A 27,657-nucleotide genomic window follows, 5' to 3' on the forward strand; every position below is an offset into this window, starting at 1 on the left:
TCTTAAAATAGCATAAAGCTGGCAAAACAAAGTGTAAGTTAAAACACTCCTATTTCCACTCAGTGCAAAATGGATTTTTAAGTAAAATGAAAAACCCCAGTTGTATGGCTACACTGCCACCATAGAAGAAAGGATTTAAGACTTTTAAATTCCGTTGTATTGTTTGCCTTGGTATAGAATAGATAGTATAAAAATATTTCAGATAAGAAGCAAATACATTTGCAATCAATAGCAATGCACCAGTAATAGATGATCCCTGCCAAGGAATCCATAAAACAAATCATCCTGGCATAAAGTCTTGATACACATTAGTAGGGTGAGAGTTGTGCTGAAAAAAGACTTGTTGTTAGCAGGAAGTGCTTTATACAAAGAGGACACGCCAATCTTTGGTATGACACGCTCAAAAAGAGGACATACCAATCTTTGTCTTCTCAGATCTCCAGTGTGAAGTTTATTTCAGGACTACACCCAGCAAATGCAAGTCTAAACTCCATTATTTTTGTTTTGATACAAGAAACCACACTGGGAAGTTGGAAACAAAGTAAATGAGGAACGGGATGCTGAGCCAATATAGAGAGGTCTGTGGAGAGTAATAGCTCTTTAAATGATATGGTTAGGTTAGGTTAGGTTATTAAGTTAAGTTAAATTAGGCTAGGCTGGGCTAGGGTAGGGTAGGTATGCTAATTATTCCAGTGATTCATGTTGCACACATATATTCCTCATGGAAATACTGAAAACTGTAGTGCATAAGCAATTCTTTTTATCTCAAAAGACTCTGCTTGTGACTCTTGGCTAGGATACAGACAAAATAAAATTTGTGAAAGAAGGGAAGCAGAGGAATTGTAGTTCTGGATTCAGACATGCAGATAAGTTTGGTTTGGGTGGCAGCCCTGACTACAATAAACTTGTGTCACTTTTGCTTTGAGCAAGTAAAACGGTGACAACCAGAACAGAAACAAACTAAAGACAGAGTTACACTGCTGACTTATAACATAGTCTGAAAGAGATGAATTTCCAAATGTGAATAGAAAGCAAGATGGCATTCTCTACTTTTCCTCATTTGTTCATTTCCACTTAAAGATTTGATTAGAGTGTAAGCAGTTGGCAATCTTTTGGGAGCTGAAGGTTACACTCAACATTTCAAAGAGTAAGTGACAAAATTATGCAAAGCATTTAAAATATGTCAGACATATGGATGGGACCAGTATTCTCTTTTTTGTTTGACTATCCCCTTCTGGGCTTTTGGCAGGAAAGATTTGGGATTTAAAAGCCTATTTAATGACTACATTATGTTTTTGAGTATTTTCCATTTCCTAATTTATTTTGAACAGTTCTTACCATTAGGAATTCCTGGTTTCTAACTGAAACTTAATTCCTTGTAATTCTATCCTTTCTCTTGCACTAAGAGATCTTCAGATATTTGAAAACATCTATCATGTCTTTGGAATCTTTTCTTCTTCAGCTAAATACCGGTATCTAGTCTCCAACTGTTCTTTATACATTTTCCCTCTTTCTGATCTTGATTCCTTTCTTCTGGATATTCTCCAGTTTATCAGCATCCTTCCTAAAATGCATTAGCCAGAGGTGGAGACATCATTCTAGGTATGATCTGACCAAAATAGAACAGAGAGGAACTATAGCTTTCCTTGTTTTTGTTACTATGTTCACACACTGCAATGGTCTGCAAATTGAAGTTCTGAAAGGGAGATTCTAGAGAATTACATAAAATGAATGACTTTGTCACTTTAAATCAGGAGTCATTGAAGCAACAGTCCACTATCTTCTCTACTGTCAATCCTGCCAAGATTTGCAACACAAATTTATCACACCACCATTAAATCAACATCAAGCTATAAAGACTATTTTTTATTTCAATTATCTTTTCGCTGACCAGAGTGATGCACTCTAATAACATTGCCAAGTTTTCATTAGATTCAACATGACTTCACTAAGAACAGTTTGTCTTGATTAAACCTGTTCCAAGTTTAGTAATAACAATAACCTTGAACTTTCTGTTTATCCGTTTCTAGTTATAATAAGGGTCTTTTGACTAAACCCTTAGCCTGAGGTTCAAGAAAATTTTATCTATGCTGGCTGTGTGTAATTTATTTTTTATTCCATTTTATTATCATATTTTATTTTATTGTTTTATGTTGTGTAAGACTTGGCAGTGACCAAAATAAGGTATTTTTTTGTTCTTGACTCCTTCCTCTGTTGATACAGCCCAGGCCTACAGTAGGAATCTTGGTGCCATATGGAACGTTGAGGATTCCATTTGTGTGCTGCATTCAAATTCCACCGCCCCCCTCATCTCTGATGATCTTTAAAAACATCTTACACTTTCTTGCAGCCATTGTATTTTTGTGAATGTGGGAGTGTCTGCACCTCTGATTCCACTTCTTTTTCACTTCAGAAGTTTTGCTGTTAGCTCAGTACTTGCAATTTCTTCAACTCTTACAGCATCTATCACAATCTTTGTCTCCACAGTTTTTAAAAAAGATGTCAGATAATTTTTACAACCCTTCCCTATTTTTAAAATAAGTTATATATGCTTTGTAGAAATAATGATTTTTAAAAAGCTCAAGGCAATATAGCATAGAAGACTATGCCCAACAAGTAAATGAAAATGGCCATTAGTAGCAGGCACATGCCAGCTCTAACGATTTGGTCATCAACCAAACCCTTAATGAAGTATGCTAAATTGTATCCCTAAGAAAAACTGGGCTGAGAAGAGGAAAATTACTATTTCAAACTGGAACAAAGCTTCCACAGCTGTGGGAAGAGGAAAAATGTAACATGCTGAGGACATCTCATATAAACACAATTACCATAGCTTGTCCATGCCCAGATAGATGAATATTGGGGTGACTCTATGCTGACTCAGAAATTGTTTTATTCAGTATAAGTCAGTTCCTGTTGCTGCTACATTTGCACATCATACTATTACAAAATATAATGTATTTGTTTGGGGCCAGTATGTTGGAGTAATTCCATCATTATGGCTTATTCTGTAAGTCATAGTTAAATATATAAATATAGTTCAGTGTACTATATGAACCCAGTTTTTATGTAGTTTGTAGTCCTTCTAAATTTAGTACCTGGAAATGTCTTAAACTCTGTCTAAGAAATATTGTCATTACACCAGACTAAACAGGATAATCCTGGATCCATTGTAATGTCAGGGTCAGGAAACCAAATTTCCAGCTTCTGTGTTCCTTTACCCAATTTAATGGAATCAATGATTCTGAAATGTTTTAAATACATACTAAGTTTATGGCAGCCTTTTACAACTTGATACTTCTAGAAATATTGGAACTTCATTTGTCAGAATTCCAATAATGGCAGCTTGAGTGGATAACATCCAGTCTTCCGCAATCTTAGTGGAAATTTTAGTTATTGTCATTGTCTATGTATTTCTATAGCACATAAAAAATATAAACCATTGAAATGGACGGGAAAGAAGGATAAGTTTTCTACTACAATTTATAGGAAGAAAATATATTAACAAAACTAAATGACAGTTTGTTATTGACCAATTTTTCAACTTCAGTAGCAAATGTACTGTCTTTCAAGGTCATACTATTTCCAGTACAACACTTTCAGAATGACCTGCTTTGAGATCTGGATAGTTCTGATGACAGACTGACACCTTCCAAGGTAACAACTGACGTCACACAATTTGCACATCTTTATTGGTGTGTGTTCAGAATGTTAACTTTTCAAGTCTTCCTTGGTATATATGTAGGTTGCCAAGTAATAAAAGTACTATCCCACTCCAATTTAGATAAATGTGTAAACTCCCACTTAAGACTTTTAATTGGATATAAGTTAAAAAATGAATATAGTCCCTTTTGATAGGAGTAATACATTAACTCAGAGAATGTCCTAAAAACCATTCTCGTCACACTGGAGTGTCTAATATCTATAGACTTCTTCTTTTCCTCATATTGCCTATAAAAAGCATTTGGTTACACTTCCAAAATATTAACTGCTGATTAAGATTGATGCTCTGTATCTGTAAGTTTTTCTAATTGTATTTAGTACAATACTGAATATTGTAGTTATTTCCACCTTCCTTTTAAATATTTGTAGCCAACAAAAACAACACGTGTTAAAAACAAACTATATTAAAACTATCTTAAGAATTAAAAGTTAATTAAATTAGAATTAAAAGTCGACTTTTGAAGAAAATGTGACAGTATCTTTAACTGTAGCGCCAGATGTCTATGGAGAGTCTCAGTCATCCAGGTTATGGTTGTCCCACAAAGGTGCTTTTTTTCAAAGAGGCAACTGGACTTCGTTTTACATTGAAGGCTTTCGCTTTTCATCCATGAAGCTTCTTCAGCTCTTCTTTAGACCGAAGTTCAGAACATGTTCTGGTTATAAAGTAGCCAGTAGCAAGTAAACAGTCTTCCAAACTTTTTTTAAGAAACGTCAATTCCAATTTCCTGCTGAGAAAAGATAGCGAACGATAAAACAAGGAGAGACGAAAATACAGCATCGACTTCTCCGACACCCCAAGCCCCGCCCCAAAGGCGGAACGGAAAGTCCGGGGTAGAAATTTCCGCCCGGCGGAGGAGGAAGATTGCGCGCAGAGCGGAATATCACTGCGTTCCCCTCGGTTTCCGCTCCCCTGTTCTTTTTCTCTTCCTTCCTTTCTCCGCTGTTACCCAGATCCCGGATCCAAGATGGAGTCTCTGAATAAAGCGGGGCAAGAGATGAGCCTAGCGGCCTTAAAGCAGCACGATCCCTACATCACCAGCATCGCCGACGTGACCGGCCAGGTGGCCCTTTATCGCTTCTGTCCAAAGGCCAACGAATGGGTGAGTGGCCTCCAGGCCGAGCGGGGCGGAGGGTCTTGATGAATATTTGCGTGGCTTCCGACACCGCTTCCCGCGGTCCGCCTTAGTGGTTCGTGGGGCGCCTCCGCTTTCTTGCCCTTCCTCGACGGAGCGAGTGCCTTGCTGGGTTGGCCGAAGGGAAGGAGAGCGACTCTTTCTAGCCCCGTCCCTGCGGCACCGAGCTCTCCGAAACACACCCACTTTCTTGAGGCAACTGGTCGCCTCCGTTTGTTGTTCCGCCCCTTCCTCGCAGTACGGTGGGCTCCCTACTCAGGTAATTTGGGGTCCTGCCTAACAGCCACCGCTGCCTTTCAGGTACTCCACGGGTTCAGATGAGATTGAATTTGAGCTGCGGTGGTGTAGCAACTAACAGCAATCATGTCTTGACTACTTCAGGAGTGATGGGTGTAGTTGGCCTGTTCGCAGATAAACGAAATGGCTGCTCCTGGGCTTTCGATCTTGTCGTCGTCCAGGTCATGGTTGTCCCAAAGGTGCTTTTATTCAAGGGGCAATTGGACTTTCTGGTTTTTCTTAGAAGACCTTTCGCTTCTCATCCAAGAAGCTTCTTCAGCTCCATTCCCCACCATTCAGTCATAGCTGAAGAAGCTACTTGCATGAGAAGCAAAAGGTCTTCAAAGAAAAAACAAAGTCCAGTTGCCTCTTGGAAAAAGCACCTTTGGGATTTCGACCTATGGATTATTCAATCTGTACATTATTCAGTATGGCTGCCAAATGTGAAAATCTTTAAAAATGTAAGCTGTGTGCAAATACCATGGCTAAAAATGTGGAATTTTGATATGTACTTCGTCTGCTTATTTATGGCATACAGAAATGTTAAAAATATCTCAAATGTAACTTTACAATAAAAGTAGGCCTGACCTATATGGTATAGGTTTCTTAATCTGGTCTACCTGGTATTGCTCTATATAGGGTGAAAAGTTGATAAACCTCTCAGAAAGCTGCTGAAATCTACACCTCCTAACTACTCTCCCTGACTTAGTACAATAGTTTGGTAAGCCAGTTGCCACCACCTATGTTTCAGGGAAGCACTTCCCCTAGTGTTCTCTCTGTAATCGTGTTTTGTGGTGTTCCTACAATTTGATTTTGTTTTGTGGCAAATTAAATGGGGCAGGGAATGAAATAAATTGTATAGTGCCCCATAGCATTGAGATACATAGCTGGGGAAATCACTTCCTTCCTCACTCCTTTGTAGGAAGATGACCTGATCTTTTATGAGGTAAATAAAAATAAAATCAAATTTAACTTAAAAGAAAGAAACAGAGGTAATATAAGAAGTCTTTTTAAAAACTTTAAATTTACTTATGTAGAATAGAGTATTATATAGAGCAGGGGTGTAAAGCTCATATCATCATGGCGGCGTCACGTGATGTATCAGGACTTTTTCCCCCTTCGCTAAACTTGGCGTGGGTGTAGCCAGTGCATGATGCATCCAGTGGTGGTAGTATTCAAATAAAGTTGCCACCGGTTCGGTGGGCGTGGCTTGGTGGCCGCACTTTGCGCGCATGCACACTTTGTGTGCACGTGTGTGCCAAACACGCACTTTGCTCAGACACAGAGGCGTTCTAACTTGCCTCCTGCAAGCCTGCATGATGCTGGTCGCTGCAGCAGCTGCCGCGGGCGCTATTCTGTGCCGTGCAAAGCAGTTGCCCTTTGAATTCTGGCCATAAAAGTGAGTATGGGAGCCCGGGCGGGCAGGTGGGCCAAACACAGAGCAGCGAAGAGAACCGGTTTGGTCTCCACTGCTCATCGCTGCTACTGGCTCTCCAAAACCGGGCAGAACCTGTCGAATACCACCACTGGATGTATCCGAGCCGCAAGTTTGACAGCCCTGATACAGAGTTTTCAGATTACAAACAAGTTAAAAGATATAAAGTAGGGGGGGGAAATCAGAAGTCTCTAACACATCAAAAGACGATACTGTTTTGTTTCTAATTTGAATAATTTCTAGTCTAAAGAAATTTTCAATGAAATAAAATAAACATAGAGAAACTTAACATCAGAGAAAAAAATTAAACTTAAATAGCATATGCTGAAAAAGGAATACACGTAGTCCTCAACTTATGACTACAATTGGGCCCAAATTTTTTGTTGCTAAGTGATGGATTTGTTAAGTGAACTTTGTTCCATTTTATGACCTTTCCTGCCACAGTTGTTAAATGAATCACTGCAGTTGTTAAATTGGTGACATGTTTGTTACATGAACCTGGCTTCCCTATTGACTTTGCTTGTAAGAAGATTGCAAAAGGTGATCACGTAACCCCAGGACACTGCAACCTTCATAAACATGAGTCAGTTGCCAAATATCTGAATTTTGATCACGACCATGGGGTTGCTGTAACAGTTGTAAGTGTGAAAAATATCATAACTCACTTTTTCGTTGCTGTTGTAAATTTGAACTGTCACTAAATGAAATGTAAGTTGAGGACTACCTGTACGTTGAATTTAAATAGCTCACACTGAAAAATGAATTAAATTTAGTGCAATTTATTAGCTAACTTTTTCTTATTTGTCTAGAGTAGCGTTTCTTAAAATGTAGTTTCAGGATTCCCAAGGCACTCTCAGGAGTCGTCCAAATCAAAATTATTTGCCAAAATTATTGAAAAGTAATTATTAAAATCCCATAATTGATAGTGTTGTAAATCAGTTTGGTGTAGCTGGTTTGGCAAACTTAAATGCTGCAGGTTTGTTTCCTTCTCTATACTGTTGCTCTGAACAAAGTATGTTTATATGGAAATAATGTTAATATGTAAATATTTTATTTTAAAAATGGAATGTTTGTCTTCATTTAGTTGTATGAATAGAAAATTTTTATTTATCAAATCTGTATGCAGTCTAGTTCCCAATTATTTTAAATTATGCCATTAAAATCTCTGTTTTATCTCTTATCAAGACTGCCTTATTTGAACAAGTATAGCCTCATTAAAACTGATCTAGGACTAAAGGTTATTTGAAGGGTTATCAACTGAGATGTTTTTGTACTGCAACTTCTTGATGTTGGAAATCACGAACTTTTACTGTAATAGTGGAAATATTTTAATTCTGGATTCTTAGAGATTCTTGTTCTTCAATTTTCCTGCTGACTAATTTCAATTTGAATCCTATCTAGCAGACTTTGGCTAGCCCAGTCTCAGAAGTGCTAAGCAAGATGAGATCTGTTTAGTGCTTAAATGGGAGACTCTAGGACATATAGGTTATCAAATTTTTAATCAAATTTTTAAAAAAATGGGAGAACACAATGACAAATGTCTTTCATAGTGTTTGTTGCCAAGAAAATAAACAAACTATGTTGACATCATTACCAGAAGCTGATAGTGACGATAGAATTATTGCTTTCTTTGAAGTTGCTTTGGATGCTCATAACAAGCAGAAAATCATCTACCATACAAACAATAAAGTATTGTTGATGGTCTCTTAGTTGTACACCTACATTTTTCAGACCCTTGACTTCTTAATTTTTGTACCTTCATCATTTCTACCTATACACCTTGTCCCTGCAGTGAATAAAATTAGAGCAATATAGTGTGGTCACTCACATATGAACTGAAGTCTTGATGTTGAAAGCATATATTCTTTTTCATGTGTCAGATTTTAGTATGAAAATTTAATGCTCTGTGATACAACATTGTGTAATAGAAACCTTTAAATTTGTAATCCATCATTGTTAGCATTTTATGGTGACTTTACTTGGAAACAAACAAAAAAGTTTACATATTTAACTTTGTTATTGGTGGTATGATTAATATTAAAAAATAACCCAGTTTCTTTTACGAATATTCTTGAAGAAGTTGCTAGACCAATAAATGAAGTAGTTTTATTTATTTTGTAAAAGTCTTACTGTTACAAGATCGTTGTCCTTATATCATTAATTTGAAGACTGTAATTATAAACTTTTAAATGATATATTTTCAGAGGAGTCTATTATTAAGCAGTCAATATTTTTGAAATTATTTCTAATGAAGGTATGAATGAATTGTTATTAGTGTAAACTTTTGGACTGAGGGATAATAGTTCTATCCTCTACTGCTGAATTAAATCAATCCCATTCATTATGTCATACTTATAATTTCTTATTTAATGAAATGTAGGAATGCATCAATGACCTTGAATTAATTTATTGTTATTGTTTCTTTTTGTTATAGGAGAAGACTGACATAGAAGGTACCTTATTTGTGTATAAAAGGTAATGAAATAACTTTCAGGAATAATTGGATTAACAGTATAGTAGAACAGTCTGTGACATTTGTCTCTTGCTGATCTAATATTGTATTTACTTAGGGCAATTAAACAATATTGCATTATTCTTAATCAATGCTGTGGTTTGTATAATGTGTTGAAATGATGCTGTGTCTGTATTTGTTCTGTTTGGCCATAGGCATTGTTAAAATTTTGTGTAGAAACTTTGAAACTGTGCTTCTGTTTGCCCAAAGCACTCCATAGTCTCCTGCAGAAAGTCTCAAGGATTGTGCTAATGCAGAGTATTGCTAATTATCTTGCTCTCTGTCTTTTCCTCATTTTTCAACTTACTCTTCAATGGCACTGTCAAGCTTTCTTCTGCTTTTGCAGATCAGTTTATCCATAGTTTGTTTCCCTTGAAATAATAGGTCTGCTTCACCTTACCATGGTTTTACGATTGTAAATCGATTGAACATGCACAACTTGGTTGAGCCCGTAAACAAAGACTTGGAGTTTCAACTTCATGAACCTTTTCTTCTCTACAGAAATGCCAACTGTAAGTATGCCCTTGACTATATTATTTAGGAAATACTATTTTCAGAAGTTTAGAAATTTTTTCCTATTTAAGCATAGTAAAATCTTAGTTTAACACCCTTTATTTAAAGGATTTTGGATTTAGATGCACAAAGTTTGACTTCACAAATGCCACTAAGTATGAAATGTGCCCAAACAATTGATGTAATCTATGTAATTACAGTGATAATTGTGATGCAAGTTTATACAAATGACATTAATTAATGTTAAACAAACATTTATATTTATGAACTGCCTTTCTTCCAAAAGATATGCTGAATCAGGATTTTATTGTTTATGTGTGACATGATTTTGGAGAGCAATTGTCCCTGTTGGGAGGAGGATTCAAACAGGAAATTAGTCAGAACTCATCACTAGTCTAACACAAGAGGGCAAGGTCTAATTCCCCCCTCCTCACTTCCCCTAATGCTTTTGAGCCTTTTCTAGTCTTTCCCAGGCAAAAACTGCCAGTCTTGGGAGATTCCTGTGAAATAGATCTAGAATAATAAAATAGCTAATTTGAACTTATATGTGTGGGTCTGGTTATTCATGCCTGACATACAATGAGAACTAGTTAGCATTCAGTTTGAGTTGAATGGATGCAATTAGTTAAGGAAAATACAATGAAAAATTAAGAGCTTTGAAAGTATTACTATGGAAAGCCTTTACTTTGGCTCAATGTCATGCCCTTCCCTCAGCTGTCCTTGAAGGCCAACAGGAAAAAAGAGAGAATGCCCCTGTGACTCTGGATATATAGAAACAACAGAGTATGTACTCCTCCAATGCCTGTATTACAGAAACACTTGTACTACTGTACAAATTGTAAGCAATTTTATTACTACACAAATACCCAGGGTGCACAAGACAAGTCTCCCTGCTACTTGCGGATCGTAACCCTGCTACAACATATAATATTGCCAAGTTCTACTCAGCAATGTTTAAAATCTGTCAGAAGATGACCTGTGCCATAAACTAATCTTAATGAGCAGTTAATTCATTATTCAAGTGTGTTTTTGTATGTGACAAATTTAATTTGCCATAGGCTAACTTTTATGTTGCCTTTCTTACATTTGCTTAATGTATCTACCCCTCCTTTTAGATTTTTTACTCTTGCTTTTTACAGTTTTTAAATACTTGAACTTGGATGTATCTTACATATATACTTTTATATCTTTTAGTGTTTTTTAAATTACCAATTGTTTGTACCCCACTATCCTTACCCCACTATGATTGTAATAAGGATTTGATTTGAAAGTATTGTTATGCAGCAGGTAAATGTGTGTCCAATGTGTGTCCAATCACACTTGGCCAATAAAGAATTCTATTCTAAATAGATTTTAAAAAAAATCAAAATATTTTTAACTTACTTTTAAAAATCACTAAGAAGCATGTTTCCCTATCAGTTTCCTTTATAACGTTTTGTTTGCATCTGATGTCTCTATCTGGAGGTAAAGACCAAATCTCCTTGATGTTAAAAGGATGGATACGGTATGAATCTTTAAATCAGAAATGAAGTTTACATGCTACCGTTTTCTCTCTCTCTCTCTTTTTTGCTGGATTTCCCATTGCCTTTGTCCAGTTGAAATGCAGTAGCAAATATTTTGTCCTATGTGATTATACTCTAAATATTCTTACAACGCCTTCTTTCTAACAGAGCAATGCTGTTTCTGTTCATTAAAAATATCAAAGTAGGTTCAGTAAGTGAAATAAGAGTCACTTATTCAGAGTGCTTATCGCAAGGAAGTGGAAAGTTTAATGAACTGATGTAACAAAAACAGCATCATTTTAAATGTAGGAAAAACTAGAGTTCGTTGTTGATTTCGGAAAAGGCAGCCACAGCCACACATCTCTATGTATTAATGATTCACCTGTGGAGGTGGTTAGCAGCATGAGGTTTCTGGGTATGCAGTTAACAGTTAAGCTAGCTTGGTCACTCAACAGTGAGATGCTGGTGAAGCTGCACAGCAGCGCCTGCATTTTCTGTATCGCATGAGAAAAGTTCATCTTCCTTCCGCTGTCCTTACCACTTTCTATAGAGGGATGATCGAGAGCATCCTGTCATATTGCATTACAGTCTGGTTTGGAAGCATTAGTGCTTCAGACAGGAAGGCGGTGCAGAGAGTGGTGAGGATGGCAGAAAAGATCATTTTCTTCCTACTATCCAGGACAAAGCACATAAGCGATGCTTGAGCAGAGTTGCAGGATTGTTTGGGATAGTACACATCCTTTTCATGACTTGTTTTCCTTGTTACCTTCTGGGAGCGGGCTTCGTGCTATCCGAAGCAGAACATCTAGATTCAGTCACAGTTTTGTTCCATGTAGCACTAACTTTGTGAACTCTCAATTTTCCTCTTTCCAGTACATATTCAAAAGTTCCACTATTTTTATTTTTATTTATATTTATATATATATATATATTTGTTTTCTGAGGTTCTCGCGGGTATTTGTATGTGGATCTTTGGTTGTTCGGGTTTCTCGCGTAAGGTTCGAAGTATCTAGAGCACGTTTGATGAAGTCTCATTCATCATCTTCAGGCTTCTGTCTCGGCTCTGTGCTTCTCTGAGAAGCACAGAGCCGGAGACAGAAGCCTGAAGATGATGAATGAGACTTCATCAAAGCGTTGCCTCAGATACTTCGAACTACGCGAGAAAACCCGAACAACCAAAGATCCATATATATATATATATATATATATATATACATACACACATATATATACATATACATATACATACATACATATATATATATATACACTCACACACTCATACACATATATACATATGTATATATGTGTGTGTGTATATGTGTATATATATATATATATATATATATGTATGTATATGTATATTGTGTGTGTGTATGAGCACAGGTATATATGTATATAGCATGTGTATATGTGTGATATGTAGGTGTTTTTGGTAGATACATATGTTCTCTTGAGAGCAGGCAACAGAATTTCATTTTTAACGTGGGCCAGTGTGCTCACAAGAAAAAAAAAGACAATAAAGTGATCTTATCAAGAGATTGGCAATGTTGGTAGGACATCATATGTTTCATTGCAGAAGACAAATGAATTGGTAGCTATCTTAAGCATTTTCAGCCAAGATAAGGAGTGGGACTGCTTTGCTATTTCTGTGGACAGAAACAATGGAATTGCATTAGCATTTTTATAATGGAGTTTAAATGGAGAGCAGTCAAATATGTACAATCGTGTAATGCGCTGAACTAATGTGTCAGCAGCCGTCACTGCAATCTAATGCAAAGTATTTATCTCTCGTCTTTTTTTGATAACTATGTTCAGGACAAACCCATTAGCTCTTGGCTTTGATATCCAGTTTAGATTTACATATGCTTTATTTCATCATGCTTATACCTCTAGATTAAGTATTCTTCATACTGAAATGCTTGAAATGGCATCTAGAGAATTTAGGGTTCCATATTCTGATACCTTTACCTTCCAGTCAGTACATTCATTTCTGCTTCAAAATAAGATATTTGTAAGAGAGCAAAAATAGTATAGTTCTGGCGGCCAAAAACAGACCAAAAGGTTTTTCTTTATTGTCTGCTCTTGCCCATTGGTCAGTAGAATCCTACTGAAAGGCGCAGGGATTCTATAAACTCCAGATTAGCCTTTGTTCAGCTTCTGATTGAAGTTGGATTAGTTAAACCAGATAGTTCTAGTCTTCTTAAGAGTTGAGCCAGATTAGCTTTTCTGTTAGGTGTCCTTGAATAGGTGGCTTCACATATTGAAGTTGCATCTTTTTCAGGTGGTGGATTTACCAACACACTTTCATCTTTGTAGATCATTATTCTACAGTCCTAGGAAGAGATAGTCTAAAGTGTTAGTTGTTGCACTTGGATATGTATTGCTTTTTCATATCACAGGAATTACAAGACATCAGATTAAGCATCATCCCCAAAATGATCTGAATTAACTCCAAACTGGCAAGCAAGAAAAAATAGCCATGGATAAATTAAAAGTAATCCGAAGTATGAAGAAACATTGTATTTCAGGAATCTTACAGAATCCCAATTTAACTAATACCTCCAAATCCATAAGAAAGACAACTTTCTGCAACTAATGGGTTATGGTGGCGTAGTGGTTAGAGTGCAGTACTGCAGGCTACTTCTGCTGACTGCTGGCTGCCTGCAGTTTGGCAGTTCAAATCTCATCAGGCTCAAGATTGACTCAGCCTTCCATCCTTCCGAGGTGAGTAAAATGAGGACCCAGATTGTTGGGGGCAATATGCACTATTGCTACTACAGGATTTTCAAAGAACTCTCAGGATTTTAAGCAGATCCTATACTGACTTCATATATTGCATGGCAATCCCCTCTTCTGAACCATTGCACCTAGGAAGGCCTTCTGGGATGCAGGGGGAAACTAGCTGTAGGAACCCTGATCAATACTATAATATTGCTGTCCCAAAGCCCAGACAATCAGACTACTAAATAATACACTGCTCAAAAAATAAAGGGAACACTTAAACAACACAATGTAACTCCCAAGTCAATCACACTTCTGTGAAATCAAACTGTCCACTTAGGTAGCAACACTAATTGACGATCAATTTCACATGCTGTTGTGCAAATGGAATAGACAACAGGTAGAAAGCAGAGGCAATTAGCAAGACATCCACAGTAAAGGAGTGGTTCTGCAGGTGGTGACCACAGACCACTTCTCAGTTCCTATGCTTTCTGGCTGATGGTTTGGTCACTTTTGAATGCTGGCGGTGCTTTCACTCTAGTGGTAGCATGAGACGGAATCTACAACCCACACAAGTGGCTCAGGTAGTGCAGCTCATCCAGGATGGCACATCAATGCGAGCTGTGGCAAGAAGGTTTGCTGTGTCTGTCAGCACATAGAGCATGGAGGCACTACCAGGAGACAGGCCAGTACATCAGGAGAAGTGGAGAAGGCCATAGGAGGGCAACAACCCAGCATCAGGACCGCTACCTCCACCTTTGTGCAAGAAGGGACAGGAGGAGCACTGCCAGAGCCCTGCAAAATGACCTCCAGTGGGCCACAAATGTGCATGTGGCTGCTCAAACAGTCAGAAACAGACTCCATGAGGGTGGTATGAGGGCCCGACGTCCACAGATGGGGGTTGTGCTTACAGCCCAACACCGTGTAGGACATTTGGCACTTGCCAGAGAACACCACTGGCGCCCTGTGCTCTTCACAGATGAAAGCAGGTTCACACTGAGCACGTGACAGATGTGACAAGGTCTGGAGACGCTATGGAGAATGTTCTGCTGCCTGCAACATCCTCCAGCATGACCGGTTTGGCAGTGGGTCAGTAATGGTGTAGGGTGGCATTTCTTTAGGGGGCTGCACAGCCCTCCATGTGCTCACCAGAGATAGCCTGACTGCCATTAGGTACCGAGATGAGATCCTCAGACCCCTTGTGAGACCATATGCTGGTGAGGTTGGCCCTGGGTTCCTCCTAATGCAAGACAATGCTAGACCTCATGTGGCTGGAGTGTCAGCAGTTCCTGCAAGACAAAGGCATTGATGCTATGGACTGGCCCACCCATTCCCCAGACCTGAATCCAGTTGAACACATCTGGGACATCATGTCTCGCTCCATCCACCAATGCCACATTGTACCACAGACTGTCCAGGAGTTGGGGGATGCTTTAGTCCAGGTGTGGGAGGAGATCCCTCAGGAGACCATCCGCCACCTCATCAGGAGCATGCCCAGGTGTTGTAGGGAGGTCATACAGGCATGTGGAGGCCACACACACTACTGAGCCTCATTCTGACTTGTTTTCAGGACATTACATCAAAGTTGGATCAGCCTGCAGTGTTTTTTTCCACTTTAATTTTGAGTGTAACTCCAAATCCGTGGGTTGCTAAATTTGATTTCCATTGATAATTTTTGTGTGATTTTGTTGTCAGCACATTCAACTATGTAATGAACAAAGTATTTAATAAGAATATTTCATTCATTCAGATCTAGGATGTCTTATTTTTGTGTTCCCTTTATTTTTTTGAGCAGTGTATATAGTTTTTTGTATGCTTAGTTGGAATATAGCTCATGGTTCAGTGGGAGAAGTTGTCTTCTCTGAAAAAGTGGTTGAAACTAGGATTATGACCCAGATATTGCAGTGTGATAATTATATATATTTGGTGAGCTTTATTTTATTTATTAGGTATACTTTGGGTTTTTTAAAAATATATTTGGCTTGGCCACCATATTTTTATGCCTCTCTGGTTTGCATCTGAATCACCTGTCCCTCCCAAGTTATGTTTTTCTTCCTGCACTTTGTTTCATTCATCCTTTTTCTTCAGTCCCTACATTTTTGTTAACCCATCTTCATTTACTGGTTATGCTTCATATTTTTCTCTTTTTATTGTTTCACAATAGGTAGAATGAATGAGTTTTTAAACTTTAGGGAAACTACTCTTTTGAGTTCATAATATTAATCATGTTTGGGAGTTAATTTTTGTAGTACTGTGTATGTTTACTTGGAAGTAAATCCAACTAAACTTTCTGAAAATTTCTCTCAGATAAGGGTGAGAAGAATTATAGAATTTAAGGGTGAGAAGAATTACAGAAGAATTACAGAATTTCATTAAAATTGTTAATTGGCTTCTAAACAGCAGTGCATTGTTACATCCATAGTTTAATTACAGCACTATATTTTGGATTCTTTACCAATTCAGGTGTTTATTTCTTCTGATATATTGCTAACTTGTCACATTTTGGAGATACCAGTCTTTTTGTAATTCAAGAATAAGGATTTTTCTTGGTTGTAATAATTGTTAAAAGTGGTGTGTAAACATTTTGAATGTGAACCATTTTGCATCTGAAATACTCCATTCTGAGTTTAAAAACAACTGTTCAAGCTTTACCAGAAGTATCGCAACAATGTTCTGGCTTTCCCATAAAAAATTTTTTGCTCATAATGATCTGCTTTGAATTTAAAATACTTCAGGAATTATGAAAATAGTGCTAAAAGTTAAACATCTTCATAATGGGATAGAACAGCTTGAGGAGTTGCCTGGACGGTTTGGAGATGTTTAAATAGATTGCATACTGGTTTGGCTAGAATTAAAGGCCACGTGGAATAATAGGGGTTTCTCCCAGAGGACAAGGATATTTACTGTAAATGTGGCAATATTCAAATAACTGTCCATCTTTTGCAATGGGCCCCTGGGACTGACATTCACAAAGAACATTGGTTGGAAATATCCATGTCATCAGTATGGCCCTTATTGGGCTAGAATGATATAAATTTATTTTTTATTAAAAGTTTTTAATCTTTTTAAATTTAAATTAAAAATTTTCCTTTTCTAATTCCTGCATTTTTGACATAAAACAAGCATCAGAACTTTTCTGGGAAAGTTTGAATAATCTGTGTCAAACAACAAAACTGGAATTGAATAATTTGAGCTTGAAATGCTTTATACAACTTTAGCTTGTAATGAATGTCATATAAATATTAATCCTGTATTATGATACAGATAGTCCTTGCTTACGAACTGCTCATTTAGCAATGTTAAAAATTACGATGATGTAAAAAAAAAACAAGCTATGCAATCAAATCTCACATTTACAACTAATTGCAGCGTCCTGTAGTCATATTATTGCCATTTGAGTGCTTTGCAACTGGCCTGCAACCAGCAGAATTAATGAAGAAAACAGAAGTAAAATTGTAAGCTCTGGTCATTTGGTGTTTTGCTTAACAACCATGGTGGCTCCTTTAAGGACCAAATGGGAAGTACTATCATAAGTTTGTCACATGATTTTTTGCTTGGTGAATGCAGCACATGGTGATGGAGTTGCAGATCCCAATTTTGGTTGTTAAACAAGGATTACCTGTATTATGTTATGGTATTGATTCTTAACATTGAAAACTACATGTAGCAGTACTTAGTTTTGAATAATGATTTTAAGTAAATTACAATCTATTCATTCTGCTGCTTTATATTTTTATTTGCATGTCCTCTGTAATTAAAAAAAATAACCACTTCTTTAAAATATTTTCCAGTGTTAATTTACAGTATCTGGTTTTATGATAAGAATGACTGTCATCGAATAGCAAAACTCATGTCTAAGTAAGTACCTAATTTTATAATATATAGATTGAAGGAATAAACATGCTCAGGTTATTTTTAGCTTTATAGCATCTCACTGCAAAATTGATTTTTGCATGATTTTTTTTCTTCTCACCTACCTTCTAAAGGCACATTATGACTTAATATAATACATTATGACAAAAATATATTGTGACTTAATGTTTGGAAGACATAATCAATTTGTAATTTTGATTCCACATTTGGAATTAAGGTATGGTTTTATATCTGCTGGAGATAATTTAAAATCACAAATGAAGGGTAGCACTGATTGAGTGTTTACAATTATATTGATGTTTTTAAGCTTAATGTAATTGTACTGTAACTCTCATAGACTCTGGAAATGGAGTGGTATATAAATTATAACTTGAAACATCTTAGTCTTAAAAATGCCAGATACAAAAATGCACTTTCCTGCATTGTCACGAGGCTTTGAATTCTCAGGAAACATTCAGGCATTCAGCATTATGTGATCATATGATTTTTTTAAAAAAATATCTTAAAAAAAAAAGTTTTATTGATTTTAACAACAAACAAAACCACATAAAACATACAACATAAAACATAAAAAATCCTCCTCCTTCATAAATTTACAAACAGTGTATCGGTTGGTTTACCACTTTTTTTTGTGCATCCGTTTCCTAGACGCCATTATAATTATCTTAAGGAATACAAATTTATTTTCAATCAAAAATCATTTAAACAACTGTCCATGGTGATTCTCATTCACCCAGGTAATGTTTGCTCCAAAGGTGTTTTTATTTCAAAGGCAACTGGACTTTCTGATTTTTCTTTAAGATGTTTCACTTGTCATTCAAAAAACTTTAGTTCCAACTAATTGGTGGAAAAGAAGGGATTTATTTATACTCTCTGCAGTCAGCCAGTCACTAACATTCTGAGGGTTTTGAAACAGCCTAGGGATTAAGCTATGTCATGTAAATCAGGGTCACCTAAATCAGAATGCAAAGAAGAGCAGAACCCTTTTGGGACTGGGCTCCATTGTAAATGAGATGATTGAGTGGCTAAGAGGAGATGAATGGTCTCCTTCTCTGTTGAGAGAGAAATGTTGAGTTTTAACATAAATATATTTAAACAACTGTTTTTGTCAGTTTCTCTTCCATTTTTCCTCCTAACAACTTTTACAATAAGTGTATAGTAAAAGGGTGATTTGATCTGTGGTACCTAATCAAGCATTGCTAAGTAGTTATTGTTATTAGATTTAATATAGAAAGTTCATTCCAAGTAACATTTTCCTTGCTTGTAATATAAATAATTTAAGCTTTTAGTTATATATGCCTGTATATTTGGTCACTATTTCGAACTCACTCACTATGCTACCGTGTTTCTCCAACAGTACGCCCCCCCAATAGGAAGACCCAGCATGTTTTCTAGGCATAAAATGAAATTAAGCCCCTCCCCCCAAATTTAGGCCTATTTTAAAACATGCACAATTGGGGAGGGAAGGTGGGGGGAAGCACCCCGCGGGCAGCTACGCCTCGCCATCAGCCTCTCCTAACAGCCAATCATGGCGGAGCGCTCCCTACCCCGACCAAGGGCCTTTGCTGCAGACCCAGGTCAGCAGGCGGGCGGCATTGGCATGGATGGCTGCCGGCAGCGTTTTAGCCGCTTCTCAGGCCTCCGTAGCTTCTACGATTCCCGCTGGCACCTCTCTCGCCAGCGCTGTCTCCAACAACAGCACATGAGTCGCTCCCGCTTTCCCCCCGTCCCCGTAACAACAGAAAAAAAAAAACATTTTGAGGTACCTAGGAGCGCCGTGTGCTGCGTTTTGGTTTAATCCCGAGCGGCTGGGTGGGCGTGAGAAGAGCCGAGTGAGCGCCTGCTGCTGCTACCCTTGGTGCTTCAGTCTCGGGCTCTGCAAGTTTCCAAAAGTCCCGGTGTGCAGTGCGTTCCTGCATTCCAAGCACGCCCAGGCTGAGCTGCAGCTGTCCCTCTCTCGCCAGCGCCGTCTCCAACAACTGTGGCAGCAGCGGCAGGAGCCGTGGAAGTTACGGAGGCGGCTCCCCCACCCGAGAAGTGGCTGAAACGTTTCCATGGTTCCCGTCATTTCTGCCGCTGAAACGCTGCTGGCGGACATCCCTGCCGCCCGCCCACTGACCCGGGTCTGCAGCAAACGTGCTTGGCGGGGGGTAGGGAGCCCACCACGCTCCGCCACGATTGGCCGTTAGGAGTAGCTGGTGGCGAGGCGCAGCTGCCCCCGGGGCGCCCTAGGTGAGGGTGTGCGGGCGGGGAGAAATTAATTCACCCCCGAAAAGATGTCCTAGCCATTTTTTCGGGGCTCAAAAAAAATAAGACCTGGCCTTATTATATGAGAAACACGGTATCTGCTATTGTATTTTAGATTTATCTTTATATCCAAGATGGAGTTTGTCTTTTTCAAAATAACCTCAAATATTTTATCAAGCTTTCTATCACAATCTATTTTTTATAAAGACACTATGAGCTGAGATTCTTATGCAAGCATATTCCATTTATGTCCCACTGCAATCCAAAATGATTCTCAGTGGGTTATAAGGCCATTTTGTATTTATAAGAATTTTTCTTCTCTTTTGTGATAGGGTGGTACAGGAAGAAACTCAGAGATCGCAGCAACAATTTCAGGATAGAAAACATGTCAGTCGGGTTAATGGCTGCACAGATATTCTAGAGTTGCTTAGTAAAGCAAAGGTTGAATATGAACGGGTAAGAAAATTATAATTTTAAGACCAGATTCTGATTTTAGGATTTTATGTATTTAAAAGCAAAATAATTACCCACAAATATGCTTGAAAGGGTCCTTGAATTATGACTATTCATTCAGTAACTGTTTAAAGTTGCAATGCTACTGAAATACTTACAATCAGTATTCGAAGTTCCAGCGCTATCCTCCCAGTCATGTGAACAAAATTTTAACCCTAACACACACCCCCCATCCATGCCTTCTTTCATTCTCCTCCCTGTACACACACAGGTACATACACACAGTCTCCCTGCAATTGCACACATGCACCCCAGGCATCATTCCCCCGGCCTTTTTGAGCTCACACCACACAATGACTTCACCTGTTCAACTATAGCATCCTTGCACTCCTGACCTGGAATTTCCTCAACTTGCCACTTAATGAGCCAATGAATCGGGAGTTATGATGACAAGTGGAACTGCCTGGGTTATTGCTAAGTGGTGTCCTGTGATGTCATGCTTTTTGACCACATCCCTAGCAAATGGAAGTCCTGGTCTCAGTTGCAAGTTCCTGGTCCCTACTAATTCATATTAGTATTTCATGCTGTCTGTGAAAGTTTTGTTTTGTTTATGGATCCCTATATTATGTTGTTTATAGTGAAATGCATATTCGGTAATTGATTTCAATCCTTTTGTAACATCTTGTTCATCACAGCTTTCTACATTTACCTCTAAATTTCCCTAAGCCTTTTTTAACCCTGCATATGTAGCACTGAACTACAGTTACCTTGGTTCTAAAACTGTGTAGCAACCTGCCAGCCGAAAAACCCATGGACAAGAAATATACAATCTATAATGCTCATTTAATGGTCTGCTATGTGTTAAACAAGTAGTTTATAAAAATGGAAATGACATAGTACAGTCCCATTTGCTGTTAAACTTAACCACTGTAATTGGTTTTACTTCCTTACATTTGTTATTCACTTTTTCTGTTTCTCCTATCTTCATAAAGTGATGTAACAATGAAGTTTTTCTCTAGATTGCAAATTTTGTCAGTTCAATTCTTCTGAAATAAATGTGTTAAGTTTTCAAATCATTTCAGCCATAAAACTTATTCATTTCTTTATTTTAATACCATATTAATGTGTTTGCATAATGTGTGAAAACACATTGGGCACATACTGAGGTAATTTTATAATGGTTTTGCAGTCGGCATGTTTTTTTGGAAACTTCTTTCTTAAGTTTAGAGCAGTTAGAATTAATTTTTTATTTAGTTTTAGTTTTTGAAAACTCACACAAAAGCTTTCATTAATTCACACAAAAGCTTTCATTAACTTGGGCAACAAAATAATTTGTTTGACACACCATCATAATAGAACAACATAGTTAATTCATATTTTGTATGAGTATGTTGTGTGAAGCCAGATATAGCACATTAATTCATCACAGCATGATTAAACAAACCATGTGATGTGTGAATTATTTCAAAGAGTTAGGGATCTCTAACAACAGCTAACAATTGGCTAAATACATCCAGAATACACAGTGGCAGGACCATTACTCATCAGGCAAGACTGTTATTAAAAAAGAGGTAAGAAGGGAAAAATGGATGAGTCTTGAAATTGTGTCTGTATACAAATGGTCATCGACTTATGACTGTTTAGTAACATTTGAAATTACAACAATACTAAAAAAATGAGCTACAAATGGTTTTCACACTTAATGACCATTGCAGTGTCCCCCACGGTCACATGATCACAAATCAAGGGAGAAAGCTTGCTGAGCTCTCCTAAAGGTATTACATAAATTGTAATTATTTCATTCAGTCCAAACTGGAATTTAAAAATAATATTTCTTCTCTTTTTATTCTTTTAGAATCAGAAGAGTGACTTAATTTCAGGAACACAAGAAAGTGGAAATCTTACAAAGACTGAAAATACAGAGGCATCTGAATATGAAATACCAATGTTACAAGTCCAAGATAATGTATGTTAAAATCAGAACCTATGAGATCTGCCTTTTTATCTTTATAAAATGCTATTTTAAATGGAAGTACAGGTAGCCCTCAAATTACAACAGTTCATTTAGTGATGTTCAAAGTTACAACAGCACTGAAAAAAGTGATTTATGACTGTTTTTCACACTTAAGGTATTGCAGCATTCCCATGGTCATGTGATCAAAATTCAGACACTTGGCATCTAACTCATATTTATGACACTTGCTGTTTCATAGGGTCATGTGATCCCCTTTTGCAATCTTCTTACAAGCAAAGTCAATGGCGAAGGCAGATTCACTTAACAACTATAGCACCAATTTAACAACTGCAGTGATTCACTTAACAGCTGTAGCAAGAAAGCTCATAAAATGGGGAAAAAATCAATTATTTTTTTTTATTAGCAACAGAAATTTTGGGCTCAATAGTGGTCATAAGGACTGCCTTATTACTTTTGTCTTCATTCTAAATGTGTATATCATCTATATTGGGGGTACCCAACCCCAGGCCATGGCCCAGTACTGGCAGGTCAAATGGAGTATGTTTTGGCAGCAATAGGAGGAAAATGGAGAAGGTCAGCCATAGGCGGCAGGGCCTGTGGAGTGCGGGCATTGGAGGCCACTGGGGCTTTCTGCAGTGATGCTGGGGTAGGTGGTTGCACTATATGGTTTGAAACACTGTTTTTCAATGGTGACAGTGGTAGTATTGAGTCTGAAGTTGAGATCTGAGGTGATAGTAACTGGCTGAGACGCCTTCCACCCAGGGGTGGGCTTCAAAAATTTTAGCAAAGGATTCTCTGCCCGGTCACTGGGTGGCCGTGGCCATGGTGGGTGTGGCCTAGTCAGCCTCCTGCACCACAGTGGGGGATATTTTTGCCCTCCCCGGGCGCTGGAGGCTTTCCTTGAGCCTCTGGGAGGGTGAAAACAGCCTCCTGGGACTTCGCAGGATCTCTGGAAGCTGGAAATGGGCCCATTTCCGGCCATCCTGAACTTCCAGGAGGCCTGTTTTTTGCCCTCCCCAAGCCTCCGCGAGTGTCCTGCACTTAACTGCATCCAGAACAGGCCGTGTGAGGACTCCTGGGAGGAGAGGGACAGGGTGGGCGGGGCCAGCCACGATTTGGGGGTTCTCTGAACTGCACAGAATCTTAGCTAGGGGCTCTCCCAAATCCCTGCAAACCCCCAGCAGCCCGCCCCAGCTTTCACCCCAGCTCTGCTTCCATCATGCTGCTGTGCAGGAAAGCCAAAGGGGCATAGATCAGAGGCAGGTGGAGAGATTGACAGGTGGGGACAAATTGAAGCATTTCTGTGCTTGTAAATAGCTTGAATTGTGCTCACGTGACTGTGGGTATGCTGCAGTGGTTGTAACTTCAGTCACTGAACAAGTGGACACGAATCAAGGATTGCTTGTATATTTTTATATTGCACTCTTTTTGTCGTGATGAGTTTTCGACAAATAGGTTCCCTGTTACTATGCATTTTTATTATTGTTTCCCTTAAATGGATTACATCTATATTTGTGGTTATAGTAAAGTATATGTGTAAATATTTGTGTGTGAGATAGATTGAACGGAGGCAAGACTAGGTTAAAGAATTGTTGATATTGGGGAAATGTGCTTCATTGGAATACTGTAATACTCTTGCTGTAGCACTTTGACATTCATTTGTATAAAAGGAAGTGTGTGTGTGTGTGTGCATTCTTTATTAAACTAAACTTATAAACTTTTTTTCCTAGTCATGCCAGTCCATCCCTAAACATCTAACAGTGGAAGAATTATTTGGAACTTCATTACCAAAGGAAAACTCCACAGCTCCCATGTCCAATCCAGAGAGGATAGAGAAAACTGATACCTCATGCAGAGAACACAATTTGCTTTTACCCTTTTCATTTGAACAGTCAACAGTGATCCATCAGCCTCTGGGGAAGCTGGATGCTCCAAGCCTCAAACATAACTCTTTGACTTTATTACCACAGGAATGTGTACCATCTGTACTAACTTCATCACCTTCAGTTTTACAACCTGAAGTAAATAAAGTTTCAAACTATAATGTGCATTTAAGTCCTATCCTTAATTCAACTTTGGCAACAGAAGCACCTTGTGGTCCAGTGCTGCAGAACATCAATGCAAACAATAATGTAACGCAAGTCATGCAGCAGACTAGCAAGCCAATACCTTCACTTGTGAATCAGCCATTGTGTGATATGAATCATGGTACACAAAATGTAAGTTCTGGTCAAAACCAATTCCTTGGATCAATGACTTTGCCAAATACAGGAGATGTTTCAAACACATCACTTCCTAGTGTAGATCTTCTTCAAAAACTCAGGTTGACGCCACAACATGACCAAATGCAGCAATCTCTTATTAAACCCCCAGTAGCACCAAATGCTGCTTCTGCTATTAGCCAACTGGCAACACCAGATTGTTTCAAAGAATCTCACAACAAGCAACAGACTTTGACTGGTAAAGTCATTCATCCCTATCAGGTAGGTTATTTGTAGGTGAATAAATTTCTTGTGAAGTCATTTGTAAGTTATTACTAAAAATGGCTCCCATGTCATGCCATGGTCTGTCTTGAGTTTTCTCTGCCATCATAATTTCTTCATTTTGAATGAGAGGTGGCCTTCTCTTGATCTTCTGTATCAGCCACAAGTTCAATTAATTAACATGCTATTTTGAGCTACAGCACTGTATGTATGTATGTATAATGTTATTGGTAATACAACAAAATCGGTGTTGATGACAGATAAATACATTTATGTGTTTATGTGTGTGTTTGCATGATGAGATTAGCTATTTCAGAACAGTACTATATCTGCAAGAAAGAAATTGTACATGAAATTTTATTTTTGTTTTAAATTTGTAGGTTACACAGCAAAATAAAGAGCCTGAAACATTTCCAAGTCCTAAAGTGTTGTCAAAAGCAAACCAGGTACATATTAAAAACTAGGCATTGTAACATTGTCTTCATGATAAAACTTCCCTCTTCAACCTCTCTTAATTAACTAATCAGTTGAAGTTGAATATACAAACAAACCTATTTGTCAGCTTGTGTTTTGCTGTTCTAAAGAATATCTGCTTTCATCAGATATATAACAAATATTGTTACAACTTTAATATATTCTGTTGGAATATTAATACTTCCATACTTTTCCTGGAAAGAGTTTCATATCTTGCTAGAATCAAAGAATGTTCTTTGTGTGCAGCTCATAAAATATTGCAGCTAACTATATTCATATATTTTTCTTCCTTAATGCTTTCTATTGTTGTCTGAGCATATACTAGTGCCTTTTGTAAGATTGAGTCTGTACTTTTTTTAATAAACTCAGTAAATAAACTATAATTTATTTATCAATAAATAAACTATAATAAATCCATATTATAAATGGCTTTTTCTTTCAGCTAAACAAGGGATTCCCAACCCAGGGTGCTCGCACCCCCTGGGGGTGTGAGACAATATTCTAGGGGGTGTGAAAACTAGGGTTTAGAAGTTTCAAATTTATAGTGTATATGCATAATTCAAACCAGGTATTTACTTTTGTATGGGGTGAGAGATTATATCAGAAGCATTCTAGGGGTGCAGGGTATAGAAAAGGTTGGGAACCCCTGAACTAAAGTGTCAATATATAAGAATAAATTTTGCATAATTTGAAGTTATTTAGTTATATCCTCAAAAATGTTCTTTTAACTTAGATACATTTAATTTTTGTTATGCACTTTCACTTGACATTTTTCATTTTAATTGGGAATTTCTGCAAACTCTTTCTGTTCTGATAATAATGGAAGTAATTGACTTAACATTATGGAAACTGGATTTATACAGTGTTCTTTGAAATAATAAGAATTCTCAAAATTGATTTTTTTTTTAGGTTGCATCTACACAGTTTGCTACCACTGCAACTACAATTGCACCTTCTGTCCTCCTTTCACCTAGTGTGTTTCAACAGTCCACTATGAAATCCTCTGAAATTGAAAACAAAGTTGGCTCACTTTCTCCTGTTACACTTGGTACAGATGTTCAGATGTTATCTCCAGTGGTACTCAGTAGATCTCAACTTCAGCAAACTTTGATACATCTAATAAAGGTAGAGTTACTATCTTAAGATGACAATCATTATGTAGAACCCATTGTTGATAGAGCTGGTTCCATAAATAGAAGTAGGAGGAGCTGGTTCCCCTTGACTCCCAGAAATATCAATTATTGGAACTCCATAGAGCAGGGAAAATTACTTGCTTTTGGAAGCAGTCATAATATTTATTTATTATTAAATTTATTTTCAGAGTGACTCTGGGTAGCTTAAGCATAATGCTAATGGTTTCTTAGTGTCATTCCAATATTAATGGACCATGTGAAAATTATTTTAAAATATAAACTTCAACCAAAAACCGAATAAAATTATTTTATATATATAATACAGATAGTCCTTGACTTACATCCCAATACTTAGCAACCATTTCAAGTTCCAACTGACCTACCTGGAAAGTACTTACGACCCAGATTCAAAGTGACCCAGATTCTGACAGTAAAACCCCTCCCCCATGGTCACATGACCATAATTCAGGCACTCGACAACTGGACCACATTTAACAAAATAATAGAGTTGGAAGGGACATTGAAGGTCTTCTTTTTTTAAATTTTTAAAAAACTTTATTAAATACAAAAAAATAAAATACACAAATAGAAAGGTAAAAAATACAAAATTGTACAAATAAACATCACGACAAATTCTATAGTGCAACCAATCATGTTTTTCTCTACTACAGTTTGATAGTGATTTAAATATTCCATCTAGATTATTGGCGGTTACTTTCTATCCCTTGTAAAATACCTATGTTAATAATATATATTACGTATTAATCTATTCTTACTCCTGGATTACAATGATATAATTTTATAAATAAATCATATATTTGGCTTAATCAAAATGAGAGAGGAATAAAAGCTCGTACTCTATGATTTCCTGTCCTTTAACCTATATATAGTAGTATATTTTTTAAAGTCCTTATTTCTTTTTATTTTATACATATTTTTTTTACGACCTATCCACTCATACCATTTATCCCAGATCCGATAATATTCCGTATCATCTTTCCCGTTTAATTTAAATGTAAGCCTTTCCATTTTGGTGCATTCATATATTTTCTGAATAACAGAATATATAGGGGGTAAATTAGGCGTTTTCCAGTAGTATGCCAGTGAGATTTGTGTTGCTGTTAAGATGTGAATGATCGGATACCTTACTTTAAGTGAATAATCCCCTTTAATTATATCCAGGAGAAACAATTCAGGTTTC

The 27,657-nt window shown here is 37.4% G+C and overlaps 1 protein-coding gene across 2 annotated transcripts in view; it reads left to right on the plus strand.

Moving 5' to 3' along the window:
- Positions 1–4,520: 4,520 nt before the first annotated feature.
- Positions 4,521–27,657, plus strand: part of DCP1A (decapping mRNA 1A) — a 43,647-nt gene continuing 20,510 nt past the window's right edge. The window contains exons 1-9 of one of the 2 annotated variants that reach the window (XM_026723883.2): positions 4,521–4,823; positions 9,002–9,042; positions 9,464–9,591; positions 17,610–17,676; positions 20,271–20,394; positions 22,247–22,357; positions 24,097–24,849; positions 25,230–25,295; positions 26,233–26,448. In XM_026723883.2, coding sequence (XP_026579668.1) covers positions 4,689–4,823; positions 9,002–9,042; positions 9,464–9,591; positions 17,610–17,676; positions 20,271–20,394; positions 22,247–22,357; positions 24,097–24,849; positions 25,230–25,295; positions 26,233–26,448 — 1,641 coding nt within the window. In that variant the 5' untranslated portion in view covers positions 4,521–4,688. The remainder of the gene's footprint in view (positions 4,824–9,001; positions 9,043–9,463; positions 9,592–17,609; positions 17,677–20,270; positions 20,395–22,246; positions 22,358–24,096; positions 24,850–25,229; positions 25,296–26,232; positions 26,449–27,657) is intronic. The other variant, XM_026723891.2, reaches the window with a different exon arrangement.

This window comes from Pseudonaja textilis, chromosome 2, assembly GCF_049901715.1.
Source record: "Pseudonaja textilis isolate UNSWEBS1 chromosome 2, rPseTex1.2, whole genome shotgun sequence".
In the NCBI taxonomy this organism is placed as follows: domain Eukaryota; kingdom Metazoa; phylum Chordata; class Lepidosauria; order Squamata; family Elapidae; genus Pseudonaja; species Pseudonaja textilis.